Here is a 23,605-nt window from a genome sequence, read left to right as displayed (position 1 = left end):
GCACGGGGCACGTGGATCTTACCTGTTTATAACGCCAGCTGGTGCACCTTACAGAGGGGTCCCCCATGGTCATGGGTGTACCTTGTTGCTAGTGGTCGCTCAGCAGATCAGTTGCTAGTTACTCTGCAAAGCTACCTTGACTGGTTGTGCTGGCAGCTGAATTGTAGAGTTCTGGCTGTAGTTGTCATCCCTTCCACAGCTAAGTAAATAATAAAGTGTAGCTCCTCTCTCCGCTGCCTTCTATCCATGATGCTTAGAGTGCCGTGCCCACATTAATAAAGCCTTGCTGGAGTTATCCCTGACTTATAGTTGGGTAAGACACCGTGGCTTGGAGATTTGATTTGTCTTTAAAGTCCCATAGTGTGCGAGTGGTAGTCACTCCAGGAACTGCAATCCGGGTTGTGATTTCTGTCCATCTGTAGTGAGATTGGCATCAGGGAACCTTTTCCCCGAGGAAGATAGTTGCACGCCAAGACTAAACTTCTAGTTATGTTGCTCTTTTATTGGCAGCTGTTCAAGGATGCCTGGTTACTGCACATGCACACGAACCCTTGGACATGGCAGCCACTGAAGGTGGAAAACGAAGACCATGGGGCTCCTGAGTTGTGGTGCCATCCTGCCTGCAGGGTAAGGGGGTCAGAAATCATGTGGCAGAGTGAAGAGAGAAAAGTCTCTGTCTCCATGGAATCGAATCCCTGGACCCCTGCTTGGGTGTCCTGAGAAAATAACAAGCTAACAGAGCAGGAGGTGGGGGGGTTGTGAATTTGTATGCAGTAGTTTGTGATCATGTCTTCACATGTCTTCCAGGTGGGACAGTGTGTTGTGGTCTTCAGCCAGGCTCCCAGCGGGAGAGCTCCACTGAGCCCAAGCTTAAACTCTCGCCCCTCTCCCATCAGTGCCACACCACCAGCCCTGGTTCCTGAAACGCGGGAATACCGCTCTCAGTCTCCGGTTAGGAATGCGGATGAAGCTCCCTGTGTGAATGGGCGCTGGGGCACCCTGAGGCCCAGAGCACAAAGACAAACCCCATCGGGGTCCAGGGAAGGGAGTCTGTCCCCAGCCAGGGGGGACGGTTCCCCTGTACTGAACGGTGGGAGTTTATCTCCTGGAGCCACGGCAGCAGGTGGTGCCTCACTGGACAGTCCCGTACAGGCAGTATCACCCAGCACGCCTTCTGCTGCTGAAGGATACGACCTGAAAGTGGGACTTTCCCTCGCCCCGAGACGAGGATCGCTACCAGATCAGAAAGACCTGCGATTAGGATCGGTAGATTTGAATTGGGATCAGAAACCAGCTTCCATTAGCTGTCAGATGGACGGGGCAGACAACAGGACAGTTGGCGGAAGCGTGAGAAACCCCCCAGAGCAGACCAACGGGATCCACACCCCACCACACGTTGCTAGCTCCCTCCCAGGGGCAGTATCTCCAGGCGCGCTCCGAAGAAGCCTGGAGGCTGTCAAGGCCCTGTCTTCCAAAGGTGCATCGGCTTCAGCAGCATTGAGCCCTCCTTTAGTGTCCTCACCGGGATCCCCCGGCAGCCAGAGCGTGAGCAGTGCCGAGGCGGCGCCACGTCCCAGCTCTGCCCAGGGGGATGGCCACTCCTTACCTCCCATTGCTCGCCGGCTGGGCCACCATCCTCCGCAGTCTCTGAATGTTGGCAAGCCTTTGTATCAGAGCATGAACTGCAAACCCATGCAGATGTATGTGCTGGACATTAAAGACACCAAGGAGAAAGGACGAGTCAAATGGAAAGTGTTTAACAGCAGCTCGGTGGTGGGGCCACCCGAGACCAGCCTTCACACAGTGGTGCAAGGCCGGGGCGAACTAATCATATTCGGTGGTCTCATGGACAAGAAACAGAACGTGAAGTACTATCCCAAAACAAATGCCTTGTACTTTGTGCGAGCAAAGAGATAATGTGGCAAAGGCTGTTCCACCCCTCCCTTCTTCCCTGTGGCTTTTTTTTTTCTTTTAAATCCTTCCTCTGTCACGCAGGCATTTAGACTGTGAATTAGGGAACAAGAAACCAATAAAATCCAAGCAGAATGTCAGTGCTGCCCTCCAGGTCCCAGTGTGACCCCGACTCTGGGTTTGGTTCAGAAATATCCTATTAAGAGAATTCTGTTTACAAATGGGGAGAAATCTCCATTCTGGTGGGATTCATGGTTGCTGTGTTCTAGCAGGAGCTTTGCTGCCGCCTTATTCTTTGCTGATAACTAGACCGAGAATTCAGGATGAGCAGGGCGGGGAGGGGGGGAATCTTCTAACATCCAGTATCTTCAGAAATGTTCCAGGGGTATAGAGAGGCCTCTTCAATGTCTATATACAATTCCAGCCCCCTAAAGGGTTGGAGATGCTGTATTGAATACCTGCAGGCAAGAGGCCATAAGCATGTATGCACTGATACTATCCACGCTTGTCTTGTTGCGTATGGCTGCACAAGGAAAATAACAGCAATATTTAAAAATCTTCCAGCACTACAGCCAGAACTGCAACCTTAGTCATCACAGACACAGATGCCTTTTTTCCTTGGACTTTTCTCCCGACAGTACCGTTCCTGTCTTGTCCTGCCTTCCTGTTGCCATGTGAGAAGGAAGAAAGGACAGATCTGCATTGAAATGCCAGGATCACCAAGAATTCAGCTGGCACTGCTTTCGTTAGCGTGTCCCAGCAGGGAGAGTCCTACACTAGATCGAACCAGCAGTGGCATTAGAACTCCCTGACATTCTGAATCACAGGCAGGTAAAATTGCACACATTAGAAAGCATTAAAAGAAATGTGAAGTTATAGGTTTAAACTAAGCAGTTTTGTTTAGGATGTTCATAAGAACCAGTGTCCACGTACCGCTTCAAGGTGACGGAGCAGCTGGATGCCGATGTTCTCTCTTAAGATTTGCTCTAGAAACTTTTGCCTTATGACTGCACAACTCCAAACGTGTAGGTGTGCAGACAACTTTTTCCAGTGAGTATTGGGGATGTCTTAGCTCATCTTTAGCTTATGGGACAGAAAGGACACGTACATAACCTCGTTCAGCAAAACACTTAAGCACGTGCAACCATTAAGCACGTGCATAAGTGTTTTTCTGAATTTTATAACAGCACAGACCATGTTACATTCTCTTAGAGCTTGGTTCAGTGTGCCATTTACAGTTACTGCTTGGTTTTTCCTCATGAAGACCACGTTTCCACTTCCTGGTCACTACTGGTTATCCTGCCAGATAACACATCACAAACTAAAAGGAATTCACAGCAACACTAAACATTGTACCAACCAACCAAAGCAAAGAAGCCTGATGCAAGGCAGCCCCCTCCCTGCTCTAGGCTTCCAGCAAAGGTGCTTTCTGTCCACTTCACTTGCTCTGAATATTTTAAAGCTCTCGGAGGTAGACTAGATGTTTCTGCCATCACTGAAATAAGTGGTAGCATCTGGAAAGATTTTCAACTAGTTGAAGTGAAACACTGGACCAGCCTTAATTCTTCCAGTTTTAGCACCCTCCGTATTAATCACCAGTGATGTTCACGCTTACTAGAATCCAGTTTGAAAAGGAATCTAAATTGGTGTTTCTGTATATGCCCTTGAGTGAATAGTCTTTCCTTCCTATTTCAGCTTGAGGGCTGCTGTATCAACTCTTGGCTTAGAGAGTTTCCAATTTTTCCATGAGGTTGTACTTTCACCAGCATGTGATCCTGGCTCCTTCTGAAGCTTCCCATTCTTGTGTGGCTTTGTGGGTTGTTTTACATCATACAATAGATTGAGCCGTAAGAAATCTGCTGGAATCGGTCATACGCTTTGCATGGAATCGCTGCTTTGAATGCAGTGCGCGAAGACTAATTCAATTTGTTGCTACCCCATGTAGCTGGCAACACTGAGTGAAAAGGGGGTGTGCGCAACAGGAAGAACACAGTATTTTATTAGACAGTGAAGACAGAAATGCCCACTAATGCCAACACACCGATCACCTGGAGGCAGGTCTGTATTCATGCTGCTGCTAAAGCACAAAACTACTTTCCCCATCTCATTATATCATAATAGCTTGCAGCTTGGCCCTGGCCGGGGCTGTTAAGAACAGTTGCATACACATCATAAGGCTATTAAAACAGAGTAACATTTAATTACTGAGGGTTCAGTTATACCTATGCTGAGAAACTGTTTAGCAGCTGCCTGCATTTCTGAAGCAGAATCATAAATAAGAAATCTGTAATATTAATGGTCAGAAAAAGTCTGTTCCCTAATCACAGTAGAACTTACACAGTGGAGAAACTGTAACTGCCACTCACTGTACTGGCTGTAACATGAAGTGGCTCCTTTAAGATTGCCAATATAACTTTGTTTTAATGATTAACTGTCCCAACAAGGCCACTAGATTTTTGCTGGACATTTTTGGTGCTCACTTTTAAGACCGGTTTCAGTATAGTCAAGCCTAGAGTCACAAGCCTTTTATAAACGAAAAACTTCCTCTTCAGTTTCCCTGTATTCTTTCTCATCGGTGGCCTCAGTGAGAGGGTATTTGTTCATGTAACAAACCCAAGTGGTTTCTTTGGAGCTGATGGCTAAAAAGCCCTGGCCATTGCACTGGTAAAATAAAACAATGCCCCTGTGCCCACGTACTTGGTCACAGTCCTCCAGTAAAACTTGCCTCCTTCGAAAGGCGCTGAAGGTATCTTCTCATGCTGTGACTTTTCAGCGCACAAACTGCTTATCTTGGAAGCAAAAATCAGTATTGGAAAATGCAAAAGGTCTGGTGAGGTGACTGAAAAATCTTTTTTTTATGGGAGAAGCGGATCCAATCGCTGTCGGCTTCTTACCACTGGGCTGGGTTTAGTAAAAACATGTTTTCTCCATCCTGCAAAGTCACTGAGCTCTGATCACTGCTTTGGGGGTGGGGGTGAGGTCTATTTGTAGCACCCTGCCATGCTGTGTTAGATATCATCTTTATTAAATTCAGTCCTTCAGGCCTGATTATGCATTGAATCAACGTAGTCTTTTAAGGACTTGAGACTTTTTTTTTTTTTTTTTTCCTCCCGGACCTCAGGAATACCTACAGTATCTTCATCGGTATTTAAAACAACCACCTTGAACCTTAAAGCTTTCTACTGCTACAGAGGCACCTCTCACACTGAATGGCATTGGGTTGATCTCTACTACCTAACCTGAGGAGAGGGTGGTAGCCAGTATCTGATTCCCCCACCCCTTGTCCCTCTGCCTAATCAGCACTCCAGTGGTATTTCCCCACACCGGATGGAATATACTCGTTTTGTTTGCATGTCTCTTGTCTTTCACCCAAGGTCGTTTTCGAGCAAAACCAGTATCAATTCTTAAAGTGAAAAAACAAATGCCGCTCGTAAATTTATGCTGAACTGTCACGATAGGGTTCTGCACTCTTGCCCTTGATTTTGTTCACCAGCCCTCGATCGTGTGGGGCGTATGGCAGAAGACAAAACCCGTACAAATTCTAGCAATTCTGTGGGCGATGATCAAAATAGCTTCGTCTCAATCACAAGCCAAATAGAAACTGTTCAAGTCACGGGGTCTTCCCGTTGCTGCTCGTGTCACTTCCCAGTTTGTCCATCCATCCGTTCTAGTCCTCGTGGTGATTCTGGCATGGTAATGTTTCACTGCTTTGCTTCATTTGTGGTTTCTCAACCAGCACATTTTGCATTTGGACATGTCAACCCACTGGAGCGGAAGGAACCAGGAATGGAAAGAAACGGCCCCTTCCCTCCTGTGTCCCCGTGTGTGTTGCAGAAGGCATGTTCTGCATGGTTACAAATAAATGGCTCCCAAAGTGGTCTCTCTATGAATGACAGAAATGTTGGTCTTTATTTCCTTGCTCACCTCCACCCGTCTTAACCCTGAACATAAAGGTCCCATGTAACGCGCACAAAGTGTGACCCAGTGTAGCTGGTGCTGTGAGTGAGGTTTCCCGTTGACTCAGGTGTACAGGATGACTTTGCCCTGCCAGTCATTTTAGGTTCATCCCAGTGTAGGAATGACAAGTGAACTTCATTGGTATTTAAGTCTGTGTAAATTTCATTTTTTGTTAATGTCTCCCCAACGAATTTTTAGCAATTTAACAAATAAAACAAATAAATGGATGGCTGTTTAACTCTTTTTTTTTTTTTTTTTAAGGATCATGGCAGCACGTTTGGGTCTAAACCTACCCAGGCTCATGGATGACTGGCAGCCTGTGCTGGTTCTCTTCCTACATAGGAGCTTTTGTGCTTCTTTTCTTGTCCTAACCAGTGACTGTTGTGAGCCTGAGGAAAACTGGCATTAACCCTTATATCTTGAAATTAAATTGACGCGAGGGGCAGTTTCTTTGTTGTTTATCGGCACAGGATCGTGGTGTCCTGTTTTCCCTCACACAAGGACGGTTTGATTCTTTTTGCCGTTCTTTGCGGGAGGTGGGAATTGCAAGTCTGCGACAGCGCCCCAAGTCCGCCTTCCCTTCGAACCTTGTTCTCAACGTCTTACGTGGGAGGGAAGCCCCATGAGGCTTTGACCTTGGGTCTTAACGAGTTGTGGCTGGAGTCTCTCGGTTGCTGATTAAAGCCTTACTGCATCTCTAAAAGGACAGGCTGGTTCCTTTCAAAGAAGCGGAAGGGAGGTAGGCAGTCCACAGCCTTTCAGTGGGATGTGGGGGCTAAATGCCTTCGATGCCCTTTGGAAAGGTTGCATGGAATGGTCTCGCACAGGGCCGTTTGTTCAGATGAAGAAACTTGTGTTAAGATCATGTTTTTGGGCAAACATCCTGGTACTGGGGGTGCCAGCAGTTTTCTGCTGGAACTAAGCATTCCCTGGCACAGAAATCTGTTGGATCCAGACCCTAAGTTCAAATGTAGCCCTCTTTTCTGGGCTATTTATTTATCAGATCATTGCGATGAGCACCTAAATTTTTTTTGCAATGCAATGCAAGCCTGGATTCTGAGGAGGGGAGTAAACACCATCTTGGTATACGTTTAAAAATCAAATAGGACTCACTATAATTGCCTAAAACCATGCAGAGCCTCAGTCAGTTAATGGAAAAGAAGGGTGAAGAGAGTTGGGGGAAGGTGTTTAAAGGATTGCTTCTTAACTGCTTCTGAAAATCCATCCCTGATCCATAGCATTTATGCTGTGAAAACTGCGAAGGGCAGAGCTGCTGTAGCGTGGAGCTCATGCTTGTGCAGGAGCGTGGCCTGTCCTACAGCTGGTTTCTCTTCCCAAAGGCAGGGAGGTGGCCACAGAATTTGGCCCCTGCCAGCTAGCTGCAGAGCAGAGCAGAGCTTGGCTTGTGAGAGAGGTTACTGTGCTGAGCCTTGCAACAGAGCCCCCTTTGCTAGTGAGGAAAGACAGGCTCTGAACAGTGATGTTGCCTTTGAAATTCCCCTGCCTGTAATCAGCATCATGATGTTTTTACTGCACAGCTTCCTGGTGGAGGGGGGCCATGCCCTTCAAGCCTTGGCAGCTGCCGGCTGAGCTAAACCGTATGCGGCTGGGCGCAGATGCCGGCCATGAAGGTTGCTCGCTGGCTGGGGCAGCGGCTGTCCCCGGGTGCTGCACGGCCGTGGCAGGTGGTAAAACATCCAGAATCTGGGTTATAACTACAGAATCTGGGTCTTTCATTACCTGCCTCATAGCAGTGCCGAGGGGGCCGTAGGATTAGGGCAGTGGAATAAATATCCAGAAGATGCAGCGACTGTCAAGGAAAAGGGAGGCAGGGCGTGGAGGGGGGAAACACGTGCTTTCAGGCTCGGACCCTCCCAGTAAATCAGTCGGGTGAGGGGTTAGAGCTGGAGGCCGCAGCTGCCACACTGGGACACCGGCGCGGGGAGAAGACGGGCAGCTCGGAGGTTAGAAAGAAGGCGTGAGAAGAGCGAGGACAGGCCCCGCGGGCTGCGGAGCCGCTCCCCTGGGGCACAAGCTGCCCACAGCTCGGGCGCGCCCCGCCTGCGGCCCGGACAGCGGACCAGCAGCTCCACCACGTGCCCCCACGCGGAAGCCGGAGTAGCGCATGCGCCTCGGCCGTCAGGGAGGGGCCAACCCGTGCGTGCTGACGTCAGACGTCGCCGAGGCGGAAGCGAGCGCCGGTGAGAATCGGGAAGGGGGTGGGTGCGCTTCCTCCTCCCGCCCGACAGGGGGCTGGGCTGTGGTCTCCATGGAAACGCTGTGGGGGGGACCCCGGGGGCCGCCCGCAGTCTATGGGGAACTTCTGACCCCCTTGCCCCCGCCTCAGTTTCCCCTATTTGCCCCGTCTCAGTTTCCCCCCTTGCTCCTCACGCCCCAGGGCCCGGTGCGGGGTCCCGCCACGTGACCCCTGTCAGCGGCGCCCTTGGGGGGGGGGGGGGAGCGTTATCAGCTTTATCAGCCCAGATCGAGTTTCCGCAGCCAAAATGCAGCCGTTTCTGGAGAGCGGCCGTCGAGCGGTGCATGGGAAGAACGACCCTGCGCCCAGCGTGCCACCCGAGAGTGGTCCGGCATCGGCCGCCCCCCAGATACGGTGCGCAGGAGCCGCGCGAGCAGGAATCGGCCGTCGCAGCTGGATGCTGGACGGAGGGCGAGGAAGCTTCGCACCTTCTAGACTAACTCGCTCAAAGGTGCATTGGGTCGGAGGCTACGCGAGGACCGGTGGCGACTGCGAGGGGTCAGTGGCTCGGTGGGAATCGTCTCGGCCGAGGCCGCTGCGCTCTTTGGAAGTCGGGGAGGAAGAGGAACGCGTCCCCGCAGAACCAGGCTTGAGCTTTTCCATCCTCTCTGACGTAGGAAATCCTCAGGGCAGCTGGAAGAGGAATCCTTCATGCCCCTACCCCTGTGCCTTTGCCCCCGGCCTGTTCATTTCATGCTGTGATCCGCTGCCTTTTTGTGCAAGGAGGATCAAAGCTGTTCGGACCTCTCCCTCATTTGCAGAGGAGTGCGCGTGGGCTGAGCAGGGACTTCGAGCCCGAGCAGACCCCTCCCAGGGCCTTGTCTAAGAGGTTGATCGTCGCTGTGGCTTGTGCAACAGCAAAGCTTCCCACAGCGCCCGGCCGCGGCAGGTGGCTGCGATTCGATTAGCGACGCGTGCCCGAAGCAGTCGCAACCTTCCCTGAGAGGTGGGGCAGCGCTGTCCCTAGCCCTTTCAGTCACTAATGACTTTAAGGGGCCATATTCAAGGGACCGCGTTAGAGCTGTGACCCACAGCCTCCTGCTCTGTGCTCTCGCTGCCAACTTTGTCCTTCCCCATTGGTGTTCGGCACAGAGCAAGGAGGGGATCAGAGCAGCTGGGGAATAGCAGCCAGGGCAGCCTGCGGCTGCAATGCCAGACCCATTGCTCCAAAAGGTTCCCAGCCCCTGGCATAGGTGCCGCACTGTTGAAATCCCTACCGTAGCCATTTAAACTCTAGCTTGAGCACATCTTCCAGAGCTGAAATCGCTGCAGCGGAGACCTCTCCGCTGGTCCGATTCCAAGCGGAGCATAGTAGCGCCGTTGTGCTCGTGAGAGGACCCCCCTGCCCCCTGGTCAGCTGGGCTGGACTTTTATCTTCATCTCTCATCAGAAACCCAGGATTGAGTTGCCTGCTGCTGGCGTGTTAACTGCTGAAGCAAAGGCTCCCTGGGCCAAGCTGACCCAGCTCCATCAGCCAGCGGATTGTAACGGTATAAGGCTCTAATTGACCAGCCAAACTTAAAATCATGCGTTTCCCCTCCGGGGCCTTATGATGACTGCAGTGCCGCGATGGAGGAGTACCTGCCCCATTCCCAATGGCTTTGTCTCCGGCTCGCTTACAGAGCAGTCTCTGTTTTACCTCAGGCCTTTATCTCACCCCTTTTTCAAGCCCAGACGTTACCAACTTACAGCTTTCCCTTATCTCCTTCGTTTGCATCGAGACGTCTTAAATGTGCCTCCGTGGTGCGCCTCGCAACAGGTGCCGGGTTTCAGTTCTGCTTATCAAAGCCGTCCGAAGCCAGCGAAACATAAAGGCGCCTTTTTCTTCTTCGAGCCCCCAGCGCCACCGACGTGTTTGCCCGGAGTTATGAAATCCTATGCTTTATCAAATGTTGCTGGGATATTTCTATGTGAAGTACTCGGAGCCTGATTTCAGGGCTAAGCTGGTCTGGGTGTGAAGCTTTCTGGGAGTAAGGGCCATACAAAGGGAACTTAACATCAGTGCAAAGCGTTCGTTAGCAAAGCTACCGGGGCCGATGGGTGGATGGAGGGCTCATCTGTCTGGGGCACTCAGTTTAGCACCTTCCACGGATCAAATGAATATAGGGCGTCACGTCTTGGTGGTGGGTTGTTTTATATGCACCAAAGAACATATGTTGCAGCCCCTCAGCTCTCAAGCACAGATACATGCCGAGGGTAGTTCAGCATTTCTGCCGTGGAAGCCTTGCTCCTGGGATAATAGCAGGCCCCTGATCTTGTACAGCTCTTTGCATCGGCAGTTCTCACAGTATGTTGCAACACAGACCAGGATCTTTGCATCCATTTTACTGATGGGGAAATGGAGGCCTAGGGAGAGGAAGGGACTGGCTTTAACAGCAGCCAGCACTTGAGCTCCCTGTCCTGCTGAGTTCCCTTTAGCGCCCTGCCTTTAACCTGCCGGTCTCCCTTTACAGTGGATGAGAGCCAGTCAGGTGTGCAAGGTGCCCTGTAGCTGGGAACTGGGCCCCGATGAGCTGGACACTGCCCAGGTGCATCAGGAGAGGCAGGGCCTGCCCCACAAAGCTTGGGGACAGCAGAGGCAGGAGTTAGAGACTACTGCTTCCACATTGGCTGGCAAATATAACAATTCCTGGCAATTAGTTCCCTCCTGTTTCTCAGGCCGAGTCTGCCGATGACCCCTGGCAGAGCCAGGCTCTCCCGGGCCCTGGTGCGAAGATGTCTGTGCCCCCCGGCTCTGTGATTGTCCCCGACTGGCTCAAATCACCAGAGGGCAAAGAGCACCTGGCCGCCATCCTGCGGAAGAACAAGCGGAAGGTCTTTGGTGCGTCCCTCCTGCCTCCGGGCAGAGCAAGGGCATGTGAGGGGATGGGGAAAGCAGTGGGGGAGGGAGGGGTCTTTCGGATCCACTGGGGACCTAAAGCTGCTGCATTCAGGAGCTTGTTGGTACATGTGACTGTCTGGGTGGGGGGTGGGAAAGGGGTAGAAGGGGTGTGAGGTTTTTCCCTGCTGCTTGTAATGGGCTTGGAGGGAAAGAGCCATTGAAGGGTCACAAAGACCCACATCCCCCTGGGGCGATCGTTACCTTTATCCCCATCTCAGAGGTGGGGAAACTGAGTCACAGGCAGGGCAAAGTGACCTCCCAAGGTTAGGTAGGAAGCTGGTGTCAGAGCAGGGAACCAAAGGCTGCGGTTAGGGCTCCGTTTCCAGTCCAGGTACTCAGCCTCTTGGCCTCTGGATGAGACACCGTGAATTTCCCAGCTGTTTGACAGGACCCCCTAGGGCTGACCCAGCCAGCAGAAGCTGCAGCCAGGCTAGAAATCAGGCACAGATTTAACAATGGGGGATGAGCTGCTGAGATGGCTGCGTTGGGGATCATCCCTTGAAGCACCTCCCCGAAAGCCCTGCCCAGCTCAGCCGGGGGTTCAGGCTCCATGGAGAAGTCAGTGCTGATGTTTTCTGCCCTGTATCTTTCAGGAGGGCAGAGGAGATGATGGTAAAGGTTCCCTCTAGCTTCAGCATCCATAAACCCACACGCACTGGAACCAGCTCATCTTAGCTCATTAGACAGAGGATGGCAGTCGGCCGTGGGACACAATGTTAACGGACTTAGCTTGCAACAAGGGGGATTTGGGTTGGAGGAAGAGCTTCCTCACCATGAGTGTGGTTGAGGTACTGAGGAAGAGGGGCATCTCTGGCCCTGGAGGTCTTGAGGGGCAGGTCAGAGACCTCTGGCTGAGCCTCAGACCAGCTGATTTCCCACAGTCCCTTTCTGCCCTGGCTTTTTGTGCTGGCATCCGAAGCAAGTTCAAACAAAAACAGATGGGTTGGGTTGTAGCAGCCTCTCGGACCGCAGGGGAGAGACCCCGGAGGACAGACAGCCCTGGGGCCACGTGGTGGGTTCTGCGGGTACAGCAGGGCATCATGTGGCCTCTTCCTTCCAGGACTGATTGAAAGGCCAGTGCTGCCGCCACAGGTGGCCTCGGACACAGCCAGCTACAAGGTGTTTGTCTCGGGCAAAAGCGGAGTGGGGAAGACGGCGCTGGTGGCCAAGCTGGCTGGACTGGAGGTACCCAGCACCCACCACGAAACCATAGGTGAGCACCCATGCCAGAGCCAAGATGCATCATGGGGCAGACCAGTGAGACGTGAGGGGACGCGAGCCTTTGGGAAGGGCGCAACACCCTCAAGCAGGGGGTGTCGAGGTGCCAGCCCCGCTGGACTGGATGGTTCAATGGCCAGGGCCCTCCGGACTCTTGGGTTCCATTCAGGGCTCTGCCACCCTGTGACTTGGGCAGGGCCACAGCTCCCCGTCAGCCCCAGACTTGCTTTGCGGTGACTTTTGCTCTCCAGCCAGAAAAGGGGGCCTGCGGCTTTCCCAGAGGAGCTCCAAGGCCCAGCGGTGTCGTTGCAGGGATACAGACGACAGTGGTGTACTGGCCGGCCAAGCTGAGAGAGAGTGGCCGAGCCGTCATCTTCCGCCTCCAGTTCTGGGACTGCGGGGAAGCGGCACTGAGGAAGTTTGATCACATCTTGCCGGTGAGTCAGACTGGGCAGGGGCTGGATGGGGCTTCCCCGCCCCCATGGGAGACCCGGCCTGGGTGCCGCCACCTGGGCCCAGCCTGCACCCCAGCAAGCATCGGGACTTCACCTTAGAGGGCTGAACCACCTGCCTCAGCCACGAGCAGGCATTCACTGCGGCCCACTGGCAGTGGGAAAGGGTCTTGGGGCAGCATCTACCAGGCCCATTCATGCCCAGCACCGATCTGATTGGAGTCTCACACGGGGGAGAAACTGAGGCACAGTGGAGGGGTGTAGTGGGCCACCGGGAGGGAGCTGCAGGATGAGTCCCTTTTACTCCAAAGCACCAGGGTAGCTCTGGACACCCTGTCTGGTATCCCCGGGGCGGCAGGACCCAGCTCCAAATCCAAGCCTGGCTTCAAGGCTGCCGGCCCATCACTCCCTTCCCCTGCTGTGGGCTCTGGACTCCCTCCTGGGGTTGCACATACGTGTATGGGCACACATGTCTACACACATGCCCTGTCCCTCCCTAGGCCTGCAGGGAGAAGGCAGACGCCATCCTCTTCCTCTTCTCCTTCACCGACCGCTCATCCTTCGATGACCTGCCCGCCCAGATCTCGCGTGTCGTGGGCGACGCTGGAAGCCTCGTCAGGATCGTTGTGGGCACCAAGTATCCTTTGGGGGGTGGCTTTGCAGCACCCCCACCCCCTTTCACTGCTGTAGCCAGAGTGAGTGTGCCTGGGATGGCAGGGGTGGAGGTCCTGGGCTCCATGTCGTGTCCATCCCCGTGGGATCAGACCTCCAAAGCCAGGCAGGATGCTTCCCCAGCTGGGCGGAATCTAGAGCTGCCAAGATCCCTCCCCAAGGCCCAGGCAGCAGCCACGAGGAGGGGGAGATGCAGGAAGCATTGCACTTCCCCTCCTGTTAGCTGGGGTAATACTGGGCTTAGCGTGGCTCTGGGAGGATCCGTGCCCGCCTGCCCCAGTCCAAAGCCCCAGGCTGTGGCGCTGCCTCCTTAACGTCCGCGCCAGGTTCGACCAGTTCATGCACGCCGACGTCACGGAGCGGGACGTGGCCGAGTTCCAGCGCACCTGGCACCTGCCTGTGTTTCGGGCACAGAGCGCGGCTGGGTCCCGGCAAGCGGGCAGGCGCACCCCGGACGCTGGCACTGGGCTGCGGGAGGTGGCACCCCTGCTCAACGGGCTGGCAGAGCACCTGTGGCATCAGGACCAGGTGGCCGCTGGGCTTATCCCAGCTCCCCTGCCCAGCCCAGAAGAGACAGGACCCTGCTGAGACACCCGGAGCTCCCTGGGTGCTGTCGGCAGGTGGCGTTGGAGGCCTTCACGAGGCAGCTGCAGTGGAGCTGAGCAGAGACCAGAGCATCAGCAACATCCTGGTTGTGCCCATGATGGCCAGATGCCCAGTGCTGACTGTTCAGCCCCCTGGAAGGGTGTTTGCAGGTGGGGCTGTCTATCCTGCCCTGTCCATCGCAGGCATTGAGTATCCCTGGCTGGATTCGAGAGGAATTGGTACAGGCTTCACTGGACTTCTGCTGCTGGGGGCCCTGCCACCAGGCCTTGCATGTTCCAGGCAATTAAAGAGCATGTAAAATTAAATCCTGACTGCCCCTGCCTGTGGCTCGCGTCCGGTGTTACCGGGGAGGGTGCTGGAGCTTGACGGAGCAGCTGCTGGGGCTGGCACTGGGCCATGGGTGAGGGTCTTTCCCTTGAGCGAGCGCTGGGGGTGAGGGTCTGTCTCCAGTTCCTGGTGAGCAGAACTGAGCTGGTGCTGATGAGTGTGTGGCAGGGTGGATTGGGCAGGGGAGGCCAGGGAGCTTTGGCCCCGATCTGCCCCCCTTGCCCTGCTCCAGGGTGGCTGCCAAGGTTGCTGGGCAGGTAGTGCTGCCACAGGGTCCAGGCTTGAGTGCAGAGATGGAGGCACCAGCTGGAAAGGGCCATAGGTACCCAAGGCATGAGCTCCCCCCCAGCTGCAGGGCAGCAGAGGTCCCATGCAAATCCAGGGCCTCGGTCAGGGGCCACTGAGCTCTTCCGCTGTCTCCACAGGTTGTGGGATGGGCGGGGGCTGTTACTACTCCCACCAGCTCCTCGGGGAGCCGAGGACAGATGCAGGAGCTGCTGGAGGGGGCAGATGAGGAGGGACAAGTGAGGAAGATCAGCAACTGCGAGCCCTTCCCAGCCCCGTGGAGGAGCTGCGTGTCTGCAGCCAGGACAGCAGTGGAGGTGGTGTGTGCGGGGCTTTCTTTCAGCACTGCGGCTGCCCCATCTTCTGGCCTCTGGCCAGCAGAGCCTGAAAGACCCAGAGATTGGGGAGCGGTTCAGGATGGGCAGAGCCAGCCTGGGCCAAAGCCGATAGCTCCCGAGTCAGTCCTGACCGCCGCCACAGCCGCAGGGAAGCGATGCCCCTGGCTGCGGCAAAGCAGGGCAGTGCCACCTGCACGCCCAGCAAACCTGCTCCTGGGGGACGGGGTGAGTTCAGCTCCCCTCGCAGGATCCTTGCACCCGGACCTTGCTTGGCGCAGAGGCTGGCACCACTGGCGTGAGCAGCCTGCGCAACCCCCTGCCACGCTCCACTTGTAGGCAGCTTGAATATTTCGTGCTCCCCGTCCCTCGGAGGTGAGCGGAGGTCCCAGCACCCAGGGAACCTCGCCAGGCTCCAGGCACGGGCACCTGCCTCAGCTGTTGGCACCGGGGGATAGGGACGGCTGAGAGCAGCACGGGGACAGGCTCCTTATGGCCAGACCCTCATGCCTCAGTTTCCCTGGGGGGGATTCAGCTCTTCCCTGGGGCAGAGTAGGGAGCAGGGCTCTGGGCAGGGAAACCTAGGCTGAGCCTTGCCTAGGATGGAGCTGCAACCCCCTCCCCACGCGCATCCTCTCCTCCCCGCAGCGCCTGCCGCTTGCCTGATTGGTGCTCTATAAATACCAGCCCCGGCTGCTGCCGCCGCGGCTGCGGAGCCTGCTCGGGTCCAGGTGGTGCTGGGGGCTCGGACAGGCGTGGGGAGGGGGCCGGGGGTGCTGCCTAGGCCTCGGCACTTGGGCAGCTGCAGGGATGCTGCAGGAGCACCCTGGACCAGGCTCCTGGGGCAGGGAGGGTAGAGGCCTTGGGTGCCTGGCACCACAGCCCGCAGGATCGCTCCGCTTCCTATGCTGACACCTCTGCTCCCCCCAGGCAAGGGCTGGTGCTGGGGGCCCGGTGCCTCGCCAGTGACTCCAGCACCATGACCCGCAAGAAGGCAGAGGAGCCGGACCCCAGCCTGCTGGGCGGCCTGGAGAGGAGCTGCTCCCGCCTGCTCGGTGGCTCCCCGGGTGCTCTCCAGAACGGGGGCCCCTACGCCAGCCTGGTGAGTGCAAGGGGGATTGCATGGGATTGCTCTCCAGGCCGCAGCAAGCCCCCGGGGAGGGGGATCAGGCCCTGGCCTTCCTGCCACCCAGGGCTGCGGGGGCTCGGACCCGGGGTGATGCTCGATGCTGTCCGTGTGGGGTGGAGGGGATGGAGCCAGGCTGCATCATCAGGTTCGAGGCTCTGCCCTCTTCCCCAGCCCAGTGTCGGGGCACCGACCCCTCTCCCAAACTCCTGGAGGCACGTGGGGTGAGGGAGCCCAGCCCTGGAGCAGCACCGGGGGCTGCTCCACCCTCCATGCCCGCTTCCTCCTCTCCCCACAGGGAGCTGCTGCCTTGATCCCACCAGGTCTGCCCTTTGCGGGGAGGAGTCCAGAGGGGCCTGGGGTGCAGCTGGGGGTCTGCAGTGCAACACAGACAGGACAGGAGCATGGCAGGGGAGGAGAGGCTATGGCTTAGGCCGGAGGGGCTCTGGGAGGCACAGGGGGGCAGGGGCTGCGGGTCGAGGCTGACGGGCACCTGCAAGATGTGTGGCTCCGTGGACCCAGGGATGCCCCCACCCTCCCCAAACCAGCCCATCCCACCTGCCTCTCCCCTCTCTTTGTGCCCGGCAGGATGGAGACGAAGACGACGACGATGACCCCATCTACATCCAGGGCGCCGGCAGCTTCGAGCCCAGCACCCGGGGCAACTATTTCCGAGATGGAAAGACTAAGATTGGTGAGCGGCCCTCTGCCCCCCTGCTGCAGGGGTGTTGTGCCCTGGAGAGCCTGCCTTGGGGATCTGGCCCTGCTGGGGGGGAGACGGACCCCAGGTCCCTGCAGGCTGGGTGGGAACGCGAGTGTTGGGGGGGTGGGACGTGGCCCCTCTCCCACCCTGGGCCCGATGCTGTATCCCCTCCCGAGCTCCGCGCGCCCATGGGGGGCTCCCGGCCCACCCATGGGGGGCTCCCGGCCCGTGCTGGAGCCTCTCACTGTGCTCCACAGACTTCGTGCTGGTCTGGGAGGAGAAGCTGCGCCCCCCAAAGAAGAGGAAGGCCAAGCAGCCCCCGTGCGAGGGGCGGCCGCGGGATCGCCACGAGCAGTGGAAGCGCAAGTTCCTGAACAACCTGCGCGGTGCTGGGCTGCTCACGGAGAAGGTGAGAGCGCGGCACCCGGGGGGCCCGGCCCCGCGTGTCCGCAGGGCGCCCGGGCCCGGCTGCGCCTGCCCGGGGGCTCCGGCTCAGCTGCCCCCTCCCCGCCGCGCAGGAGGAGACGCTGAGCGAGCGCAAGACCATCCACTACCTGAAGCTGAGCGCGCCCTGGGACGTGCTGGTGTACTACGCCGAGGAGCTGTGCTTGCGGGCGCCCCTCCAGGTGGGTGCTGCCAGAAATTTGGGGCCGTCTGAAGCCGGGGTTTCTCCCGGGCAGGGGCACGGGGCGGCCGTCCCTGCCAGGCTTGGTGCCCTCCTTGCTGCCTCGGAGCCCCTGACAGTCCCCCGTGCCCGCCAGGCCCAGCCCAACCCCGACTGCAACAGCTCAGACGAGGTTTTGCGCCGGCTGCGGGTCCCCAACCCCATGTACCGGCAGGTGCCCAACAAGCCCTCGGACTTCTACACCTGCGCCTTCCGCAAGTCCAAGCTGGACAGGTGAGGCGGGGCCCGCGCAGGCCTGCCTGGGGCTGGGGGTCTCGGCCCTCGCCAGGGGCCCCGGCTCAGGCGGGAGGGGAGCGCGTGCTGGAAATCCCCCGCCCGCCGCTTTGCTGGGAAGGCTCTGGGCAGAGCCAAGCCCTGGTCCCCCGAGAGCCAGCAGCCGGCTTTTAAGTGGTGATGCTGGAAACGGAGCTGGAAGGCTTTCAGAGACTGCGTGGGACTTGAGAGGGGTTTCCACTCGCTGAGTGCTGGGGATGTCAGTGAGTGCCCTCTACCCACTCCGGCTGGTGTCTCCCAGCCCCGCGTGCGCCCTGGCCTGCTCCCGGGAGGAGCGGGGGGGCCTGGCCCCTACCTCGTGCCCCTCTGAGGCTGTCGTGCCAGGGGGTGGCATGCAAGGCGGGGCCCTGTGCCCATTGCACAGATGGGAACCGAGGCCCACGGAGGCTGTGACTTGCCCAAGAGCACGCAGAGTGCCTGTGGCAGAGCTGGCGGCTGGCGCTGCTGTCCTCGCTGCCTGCACGTCCACGGTGCCAGGCACGGAGGCGGTGCCCACTTGGGGTGATCACGGAGGCTGGAGCTCCCGACACCGGGGCGCGTCCCGTCTCTGCCCCTGCCTCTAACGGGGGACTTTCCCTCCCACCGCAGGTTCTTGGGCAGCGACTCCCGGGACACCTACTTCACCCACACCCAGAGGCACCGCATTGTAAGCGGGGGGCGGGCCGAGCCCCAGCTCAGAGGCTGCCTGGGCAGTCACTCCCAGGGGTGCCTCCTCGGGAAGGAGCCGCCCGCGCCCGGGGGCTGCGTCTGGGGAGCGGCGGGGATGGCGTGCTAGCCCGCAGGGGCCAGCGGTCCTGCTTCAGGGGGTCGGTGGCTGCCGCGGGGAGGGTTGAGGGGACCTCTCCGGATCCAGCAGCATTGCCTTGGGCACTGCGGGGCCTGGCGCCCGACAGCTCTGGCCTGGCGGTGCTTTAGGAGCCCCCACTGGGGTCGCACGGGCCCCGTGCTGATGCCCCTGCACCGGCAGGTGTACGAGATCCTGGCACGCACCGCCTACGGGAAGCGGAAGCATGCCGAGGTCGGCATCGAGCGGCTGCTGAACGAGGGCATTTACACCGCGGCCTTCCCCCTGCACGAGGTAGGGGCTGGGCAGCGACCCCTACCCGGGGTCTTTGCCGCCATCCGGTTGCGGGGAGTAGCGGAGGCCGTGCGCTCGCCTCTGCGCCCCTGGCTGAGACCTGCTGCTGGCTCCAGGGCCCCTTCGAAATGCCCGAGTATGAGGTGCCGGGCGAGGAGCTGAACCCGCGCCAGGTCCTGTACCACTTCTGGGCTCAGTGGCGCTGCTGGTACCAGTACCAGCCCCTGGACCACATCCGCGAGTACTTCGGGGAGAAGATTGCCATCTACTTCGCCTGGCTGGGTGAGACACGCCGCCCTCCTCCCCCGGGTCTGCAGAGCTGCGGCTTGGCGGCGATGCCCGGACGGGGGGCCTCAGCCAGCCCACGGGTCTCTGTGCCCAGGCTGCAGCTGGGCACAGGTGGGGTGGAGTAGGGACGGAGCTTGCCACCCCATAGGGTCCCGAGAGGGAACCTCATCCCGGCTTTAACCCCCTGTCCTAGCGTGCGAGCCCCGGAAAGATACTTTGACCTCGCTTCTTGCTCCATGATGTCACGTACACCCGATGCCCAAAGCGTCATGGCCAGGGCTTTGGGCAGGCTCTGTGCTGCGGGTGCATGGCATCCTTCCCCCGCAGGAACCAGGGCAGAGGGCGTCCGGGGCAGGGATCCCCAATCCCACGCGCTGTGGGCTCGCAGCCTTGATGCAGCTCCTTGGTGCCTGCCCGCCCCACGGGGCACAGAGAGAGACGGCAGGGGCAGAGGTGTCCTGGACACCTGGCTGCAGGAGGTGTGGAGAGGGCCTTGCTCCCAAGCCTGGTCCTGCCGGGACCGTCCTCTTCCATTTTATAGCTGGGGAAACCGAGGCACGAGCAGGGCGGGCTCACCCCAGGCCCCATGGGGAGTTGATACTCACTCTGGGGTAAAACCCTGACACCCGGGCACGCAGAGGTCCTTCCCAAGTGCTTGATGAAGGACTTGTGGGTCTGGCTCATGCATTTCCCCCTCCACAGGCTTCTACACCGCCTGGCTGCTGCCTGCCGCCACCATGGGCACCTTCGTCTTCCTAGCAGGCCTGGTCACCATGGGAACCAACACGCCAGCGTGAGTCCGCGTGCATGTGCGTGAGGGCACGTGTGCACGCATGGGTTGCGGGGCAGATGGGCGCATGAACAGCGACGGGCGGATGGCTGGCTGGGCGGGCAGGCAGACGAAGGGACGGGCGGATGGGCAGACAGACGAGCGGGTGGATGGGCGGCTGGGCAGATAGGACCGCTGTGTCCAGGGGCGAGGGGAGGCAGGCAGGAGCAGCGATGGACGGCTTCTCCGGCTGCCGCAGCCCAGCCTGGCAAACCCGCCCGAAGCGAGTTCCCGCGTGTGCGCGCGCCCACGCCTGTGCGTGTGGGGCGGGGGGGTTGGAGGGGCCGTGGGGGCCAGTTTGCCCGCTGACCTGCCCGTGCTCGCTGCCCGCAGGCAGGAGATCTGCGAGAGCGGAGGCCAGTTCCTCATGTGCCCGCTTTGCGACACGTGCCAGACCTGGAACATCTCTGAGATTTGCCCCATGGCGAAGGTAGGACCCAGCCCGCTCCCCCCATGCACAGGGCTGTGGGGTTTCGGAGGCCCGCGTGCCGTCCTGGAGGCGCTGGCTCCAGGTTTCCAGCCACGCCGGGCCTGGCGGGAGGGACGGAGGCCGGGGATGCCAGCGCTGAGCTGGCGGGTGGGCACGAAGGCACTGGCTTCTGGCGCAGCGCCCGGGTGACCCCTCTCCTCTGTGCCCTTGCAGGTGGGCTACCTCTTCGACCACCCGGGGACTGTGTTCTTCAGCGTCTTCATGTCCTTCTGGGCCGTGACCTTCCTGGAGTACTGGAAGCGGACGAACGCCACGCTGGCGCATCACTGGGACTGCATGGACTTCCAGGAGGAGGAGGTGCAGCTGGGGCGGCCTGGGGCGTTTCTGCCTGCCTTCCCGAGCACAGCGGGGCGCATGGGGAACACGACCCCGGCGGAGCGGCTGCAGGCACTCCCCTCCCCTCCCCGCAGCCTCCAGGCTCTGGGGCTCACCCAGACCCCCGCTTTGGGTGCTGGTCTTTGCTCTGTCTGCAAGGCCCCTGCGAGGAGGCACTGTCTTGTCCCCCCACCAGCTTGGGCTCAGGGGCTCGGCCTCTATTTCCCCTCCCTGCAGGAGCGCCCCAGGCCGGAGTTTGCCGCCATGGCCCCGCAGATGGAGCAGAACCCCGTCACGGGCGTGAAGGAGCCCTACTTCCCGGCGCGCGCCCGGCTCTCCCGCATCCTGACGGGCTCCATGGCCATTGTCATCATGGTAAGGGCCCCGCAGGACGCTGCCCTGCCCTCGGCCCGTGCATCTGGGGGCCGGCCTGGACCTTGCCCTTCAAGGCAGAGACGCAGTCAAAGGCACAGCTCCCCAGGAGGCAGCAGGAGGCTGGAGATGTGCTGCCCATGCTCCGTGGTGAGGGCCCGCGTGCCCGCTCCTGCCCTGGGGTTTGCTGAGACCCAGCAAACACGTCTCGCACCGGCCCTGCCAATCGCTGCCCCGCACAGCAAGCAGGGACCGCAGCTCCGTGGTCGTGCATGGGACGCTGGGGAGGGGGTGGCAGGGTTTGCTCCCACGTAGCTACCTCCGGCGGCTGAAATGCAGCGGGTAAAATGGGAGGGGGCTGGGTTTGTTGCCCATCTCTCTCCATGCGATGCTCGACCTGAGCTGACTGGGTTCTGGCTCCCGGGGAGCAGAAGCTTTTAGGAGCTCGGGGAAGGGTCTGGTTAGGGCCACGTGGACCCCGCCGCCTTTCCCTGCCCAGGCCCAGCCCTGGACACCTCCCTCCTCCTCCTCCTCCAGCTCTGCGTGGTGATGATCTTCCTAGTTTCGGTGATCATGTACCGCGGCATCGTCAGCATGATGATGTACCACACGGGCAACACCATCCTGATGACCCAGGTGAGCCACGGGTGCTGCAGGAGGGGTTGGGGGGATGACTGGGCGACCCACGGCCACCTCCGTCCTGCAGCGCAGCATCACCTGGGACCCCAGGCAGCCCCGAGCCCTGACGCCGGCTGGTACGGCCGAGGCATCGCGGGTGTTTCTGTGGGCTGATGGTACGCCGTTAGTGCCAGGCCCCTAAGGGCCCCCCTGGCAGGGCAAGTGGAGTGGGGTCCTCTCCCTCCCTGCCCGGCCTCTGAGGCTTTCCCTCCCCTTTAGCTGGGTGGAGAGTGCCCCTGCGCCGGAGGTGGCGGGGGTACCCCGCGGGTTGCTAGCCCACGCTGAGGCCCATGCCACTGTCCCTTCCCTGTCGTGGTACCCAGGGCCACTGCGGTGTGGAGCTGTGGGTGATGGAGCCTTCCCCCTCGAGGCTCCCCGCCACCAGGGCTGGGGACAGCGCTGTGCCTGGGTGTTTTGCAGGCCGGGAACATAGCGAATATCAGCAGCACCATGGTGAACCTCGTGCTCATCCTCCTCATGAGCCAAGTCTACACCTCCCTGGCGGAGAAGCTCACGCGGTGGGGTGAGTCGGACAAGGCCCGTGCAGGCAGCATCCCTGCCGCAGCCCAGCCGGCTCAGGGAGCTGATTCCCTGCAGGCCGTGCCAGTGCCCGGTGGGCAGCTGGAAGCCAGGATCAGGACCCGGATCCTCTGGGCTGCGAGGGCAGGTGGCACCTTCAGCCTCCTCCAGGCGCCAGGCACTGGCACGTCCCCCGCTAGACCTCTTGCCCATCAGCCGCGGGGCCGAGCAGCAAGGCCATATCCTCTCCACAGAGATGCACCGGACCCAGACCCTGCATGAAGATGCCTTCACCTTCAAGGTCTTCATCTTCCAGTTTGTCAACTTCTACTCCTCGCCCTTCTACGTAGCCTTCTTCAAAGGCAGGTGAGACCCCGGGTGAGAGCGTCTGCAGGCCGTGGGTCAAGCAGGCCAGGGGCAAGGCGTGGGCATGGCCGTGCGCGATGGCAGCGGGCAGAGCTGGGGGCTGCGGCCACTTGGGCCGTTCAGGAGCCTCCTGGGCACTGAAGGGTCCCGAGTTCCACGTGAAGCGACACGCGTGACACTCATGTGACACCAGCCAACACACCTGGTCCATGTGGCACATGTCATTAGGCATGCGCTGTCTGCTCTCTACAGGGAACGTTTGCACCTGCGTGATCTTATTGCATGACCTGGCGTGTGCCTGTGAGCAGAGGATGTGGATGCCTTCCCGGCATATGGAAGCACCCATGATTGTCTGCCCGTGGCATTGTAGGGATGCCTCATGCTCTTCAGCTTGACCCTCTGCCTTCCCAGGCCCACACAAGAGAGCACAGCTGGGTCATGTATGACCGGGAGCCTCCCTCCCCAGACCTGAGGGACAGGGCATGCACACGCTGCATGGCACACACGTGACGGCATGGTGCTCCTGTGTGACTTGCACAGCAGATCGTGCCCCGCTTCCCTGCTCCTGGCCGTAGAGCCAGGGCCTGCCCTCCGCCCTCAGCTCAGCACCGCCCTGGGTGGGAGGGTCTCGCCCGCCCCGGGATGCGGGATGCTCCGGGACCGGCCGGGGAGGAACGCCGCGGCTCCGGGCGAGGGGAAATGACTCATCCCTGGAACACCTGGCCCTGCTGCCAGCCCCGCTGCCCCGCACAATGCAGGCTCTGTTCAGCCCGGAGCCGGGAGTGTCCCCCCAGAACCACACACGGGCCAGGCGCACAAACGCCCCATTGACCGTGGCCCCCACCCTGCGCACGGGCTCTGCGCTGCTCCGGCGGCCCCGGGGCTCCGGTTGCTGGGCTACGGTGTTGTGATTAATAATAGAGCAGGCCAGCTCTCCGGTTACCCAGCCCCCTCCTCCCTCTGCCAGCTGAAAGGGGGTCAG

At 59.1% G+C, this 23,605-nt stretch overlaps 3 protein-coding genes across 10 annotated transcripts in view; all 3 read left to right on the top strand.

The window, feature by feature from the left end:
* Nucleotides 1–6,095, top strand: part of FBXO42 (F-box protein 42) — a 74,163-nt gene extending 68,068 nt beyond the window's left edge. For both annotated transcript variants that reach the window (XM_090024267.1, XM_090024268.1), the window contains exons 9-10: nt 511–627; nt 808–6,095. In XM_090024267.1, coding sequence (XP_089880393.1) covers nt 511–627; nt 808–1,917 — 1,227 coding nt within the window. In that variant the 3' untranslated portion in view covers nt 1,918–6,095. The remainder of the gene's footprint in view (nt 1–510; nt 628–807) is intronic.
* Nucleotides 6,096–7,769: 1,674 nt separating this feature from the next.
* CPLANE2 (ciliogenesis and planar polarity effector complex subunit 2) lies at nt 7,770–14,259 on the top strand. 3 transcript variants are annotated; one of them, XM_090023471.1, is made up of 6 exons: nt 7,770–8,069; nt 10,784–10,946; nt 12,067–12,219; nt 12,537–12,661; nt 13,177–13,313; nt 13,675–14,259. In XM_090023471.1, exons 2-6 carry the CDS (start codon nt 10,841–10,843, stop codon nt 13,934–13,936), a joined length of 783 nt encoding a protein of 260 aa, XP_089879597.1. In that variant the 5' UTR covers nt 7,770–8,069; nt 10,784–10,840; the 3' UTR covers nt 13,937–14,259. The 3 variants fall into 3 exon arrangements, with proteins under 3 accessions (XP_089879597.1, XP_089879596.1, XP_089879598.1); XM_090023470.1 differs by lacking the exon at nt 7,770–8,069 and adding an exon at nt 8,143–8,576; XM_090023472.1 differs by lacking the exon at nt 7,770–8,069 and adding an exon at nt 8,599–9,615.
* A 112-nt stretch (nt 14,260–14,371) lies between these two features.
* The window catches only part of ANO7 (anoctamin 7), a 21,164-nt gene continuing 11,930 nt past the window's right edge, over nt 14,372–23,605 (top strand). For 2 of the 5 annotated variants that reach the window (XM_090023464.1, XM_090023461.1), the window contains exons 1-15: nt 15,648–16,003; nt 16,616–16,721; nt 16,988–17,139; nt 17,249–17,356; nt 17,492–17,628; nt 18,277–18,334; nt 18,656–18,766; nt 18,883–19,048; nt 19,757–19,847; nt 20,217–20,313; nt 20,527–20,670; nt 20,926–21,063; nt 21,598–21,696; nt 22,159–22,261; nt 22,512–22,623. In XM_090023464.1, the coding sequence (XP_089879590.1) occupies nt 15,881–16,003; nt 16,616–16,721; nt 16,988–17,139; nt 17,249–17,356; nt 17,492–17,628; nt 18,277–18,334; nt 18,656–18,766; nt 18,883–19,048; nt 19,757–19,847; nt 20,217–20,313; nt 20,527–20,670; nt 20,926–21,063; nt 21,598–21,696; nt 22,159–22,261; nt 22,512–22,623 (1,745 nt within the window). In that variant the 5' untranslated portion in view covers nt 15,648–15,880. The other 3 variants (XM_090023459.1, XM_090023460.1, XM_090023463.1) reach the window with 3 other exon arrangements.

The sequence above is a fragment of the Crocodylus siamensis genome, chromosome 12, assembly GCF_052110815.1.
Source record: "Crocodylus siamensis isolate JL-2025a chromosome 12, ASM5211081v1, whole genome shotgun sequence".
Lineage (NCBI taxonomy): Eukaryota > Metazoa > Chordata > Crocodylia > Crocodylidae > Crocodylus > Crocodylus siamensis.
The sequence above is the reverse complement of the archived record's forward strand: the minus strand, read 5'-3'. Positions and strand labels throughout refer to the sequence as shown.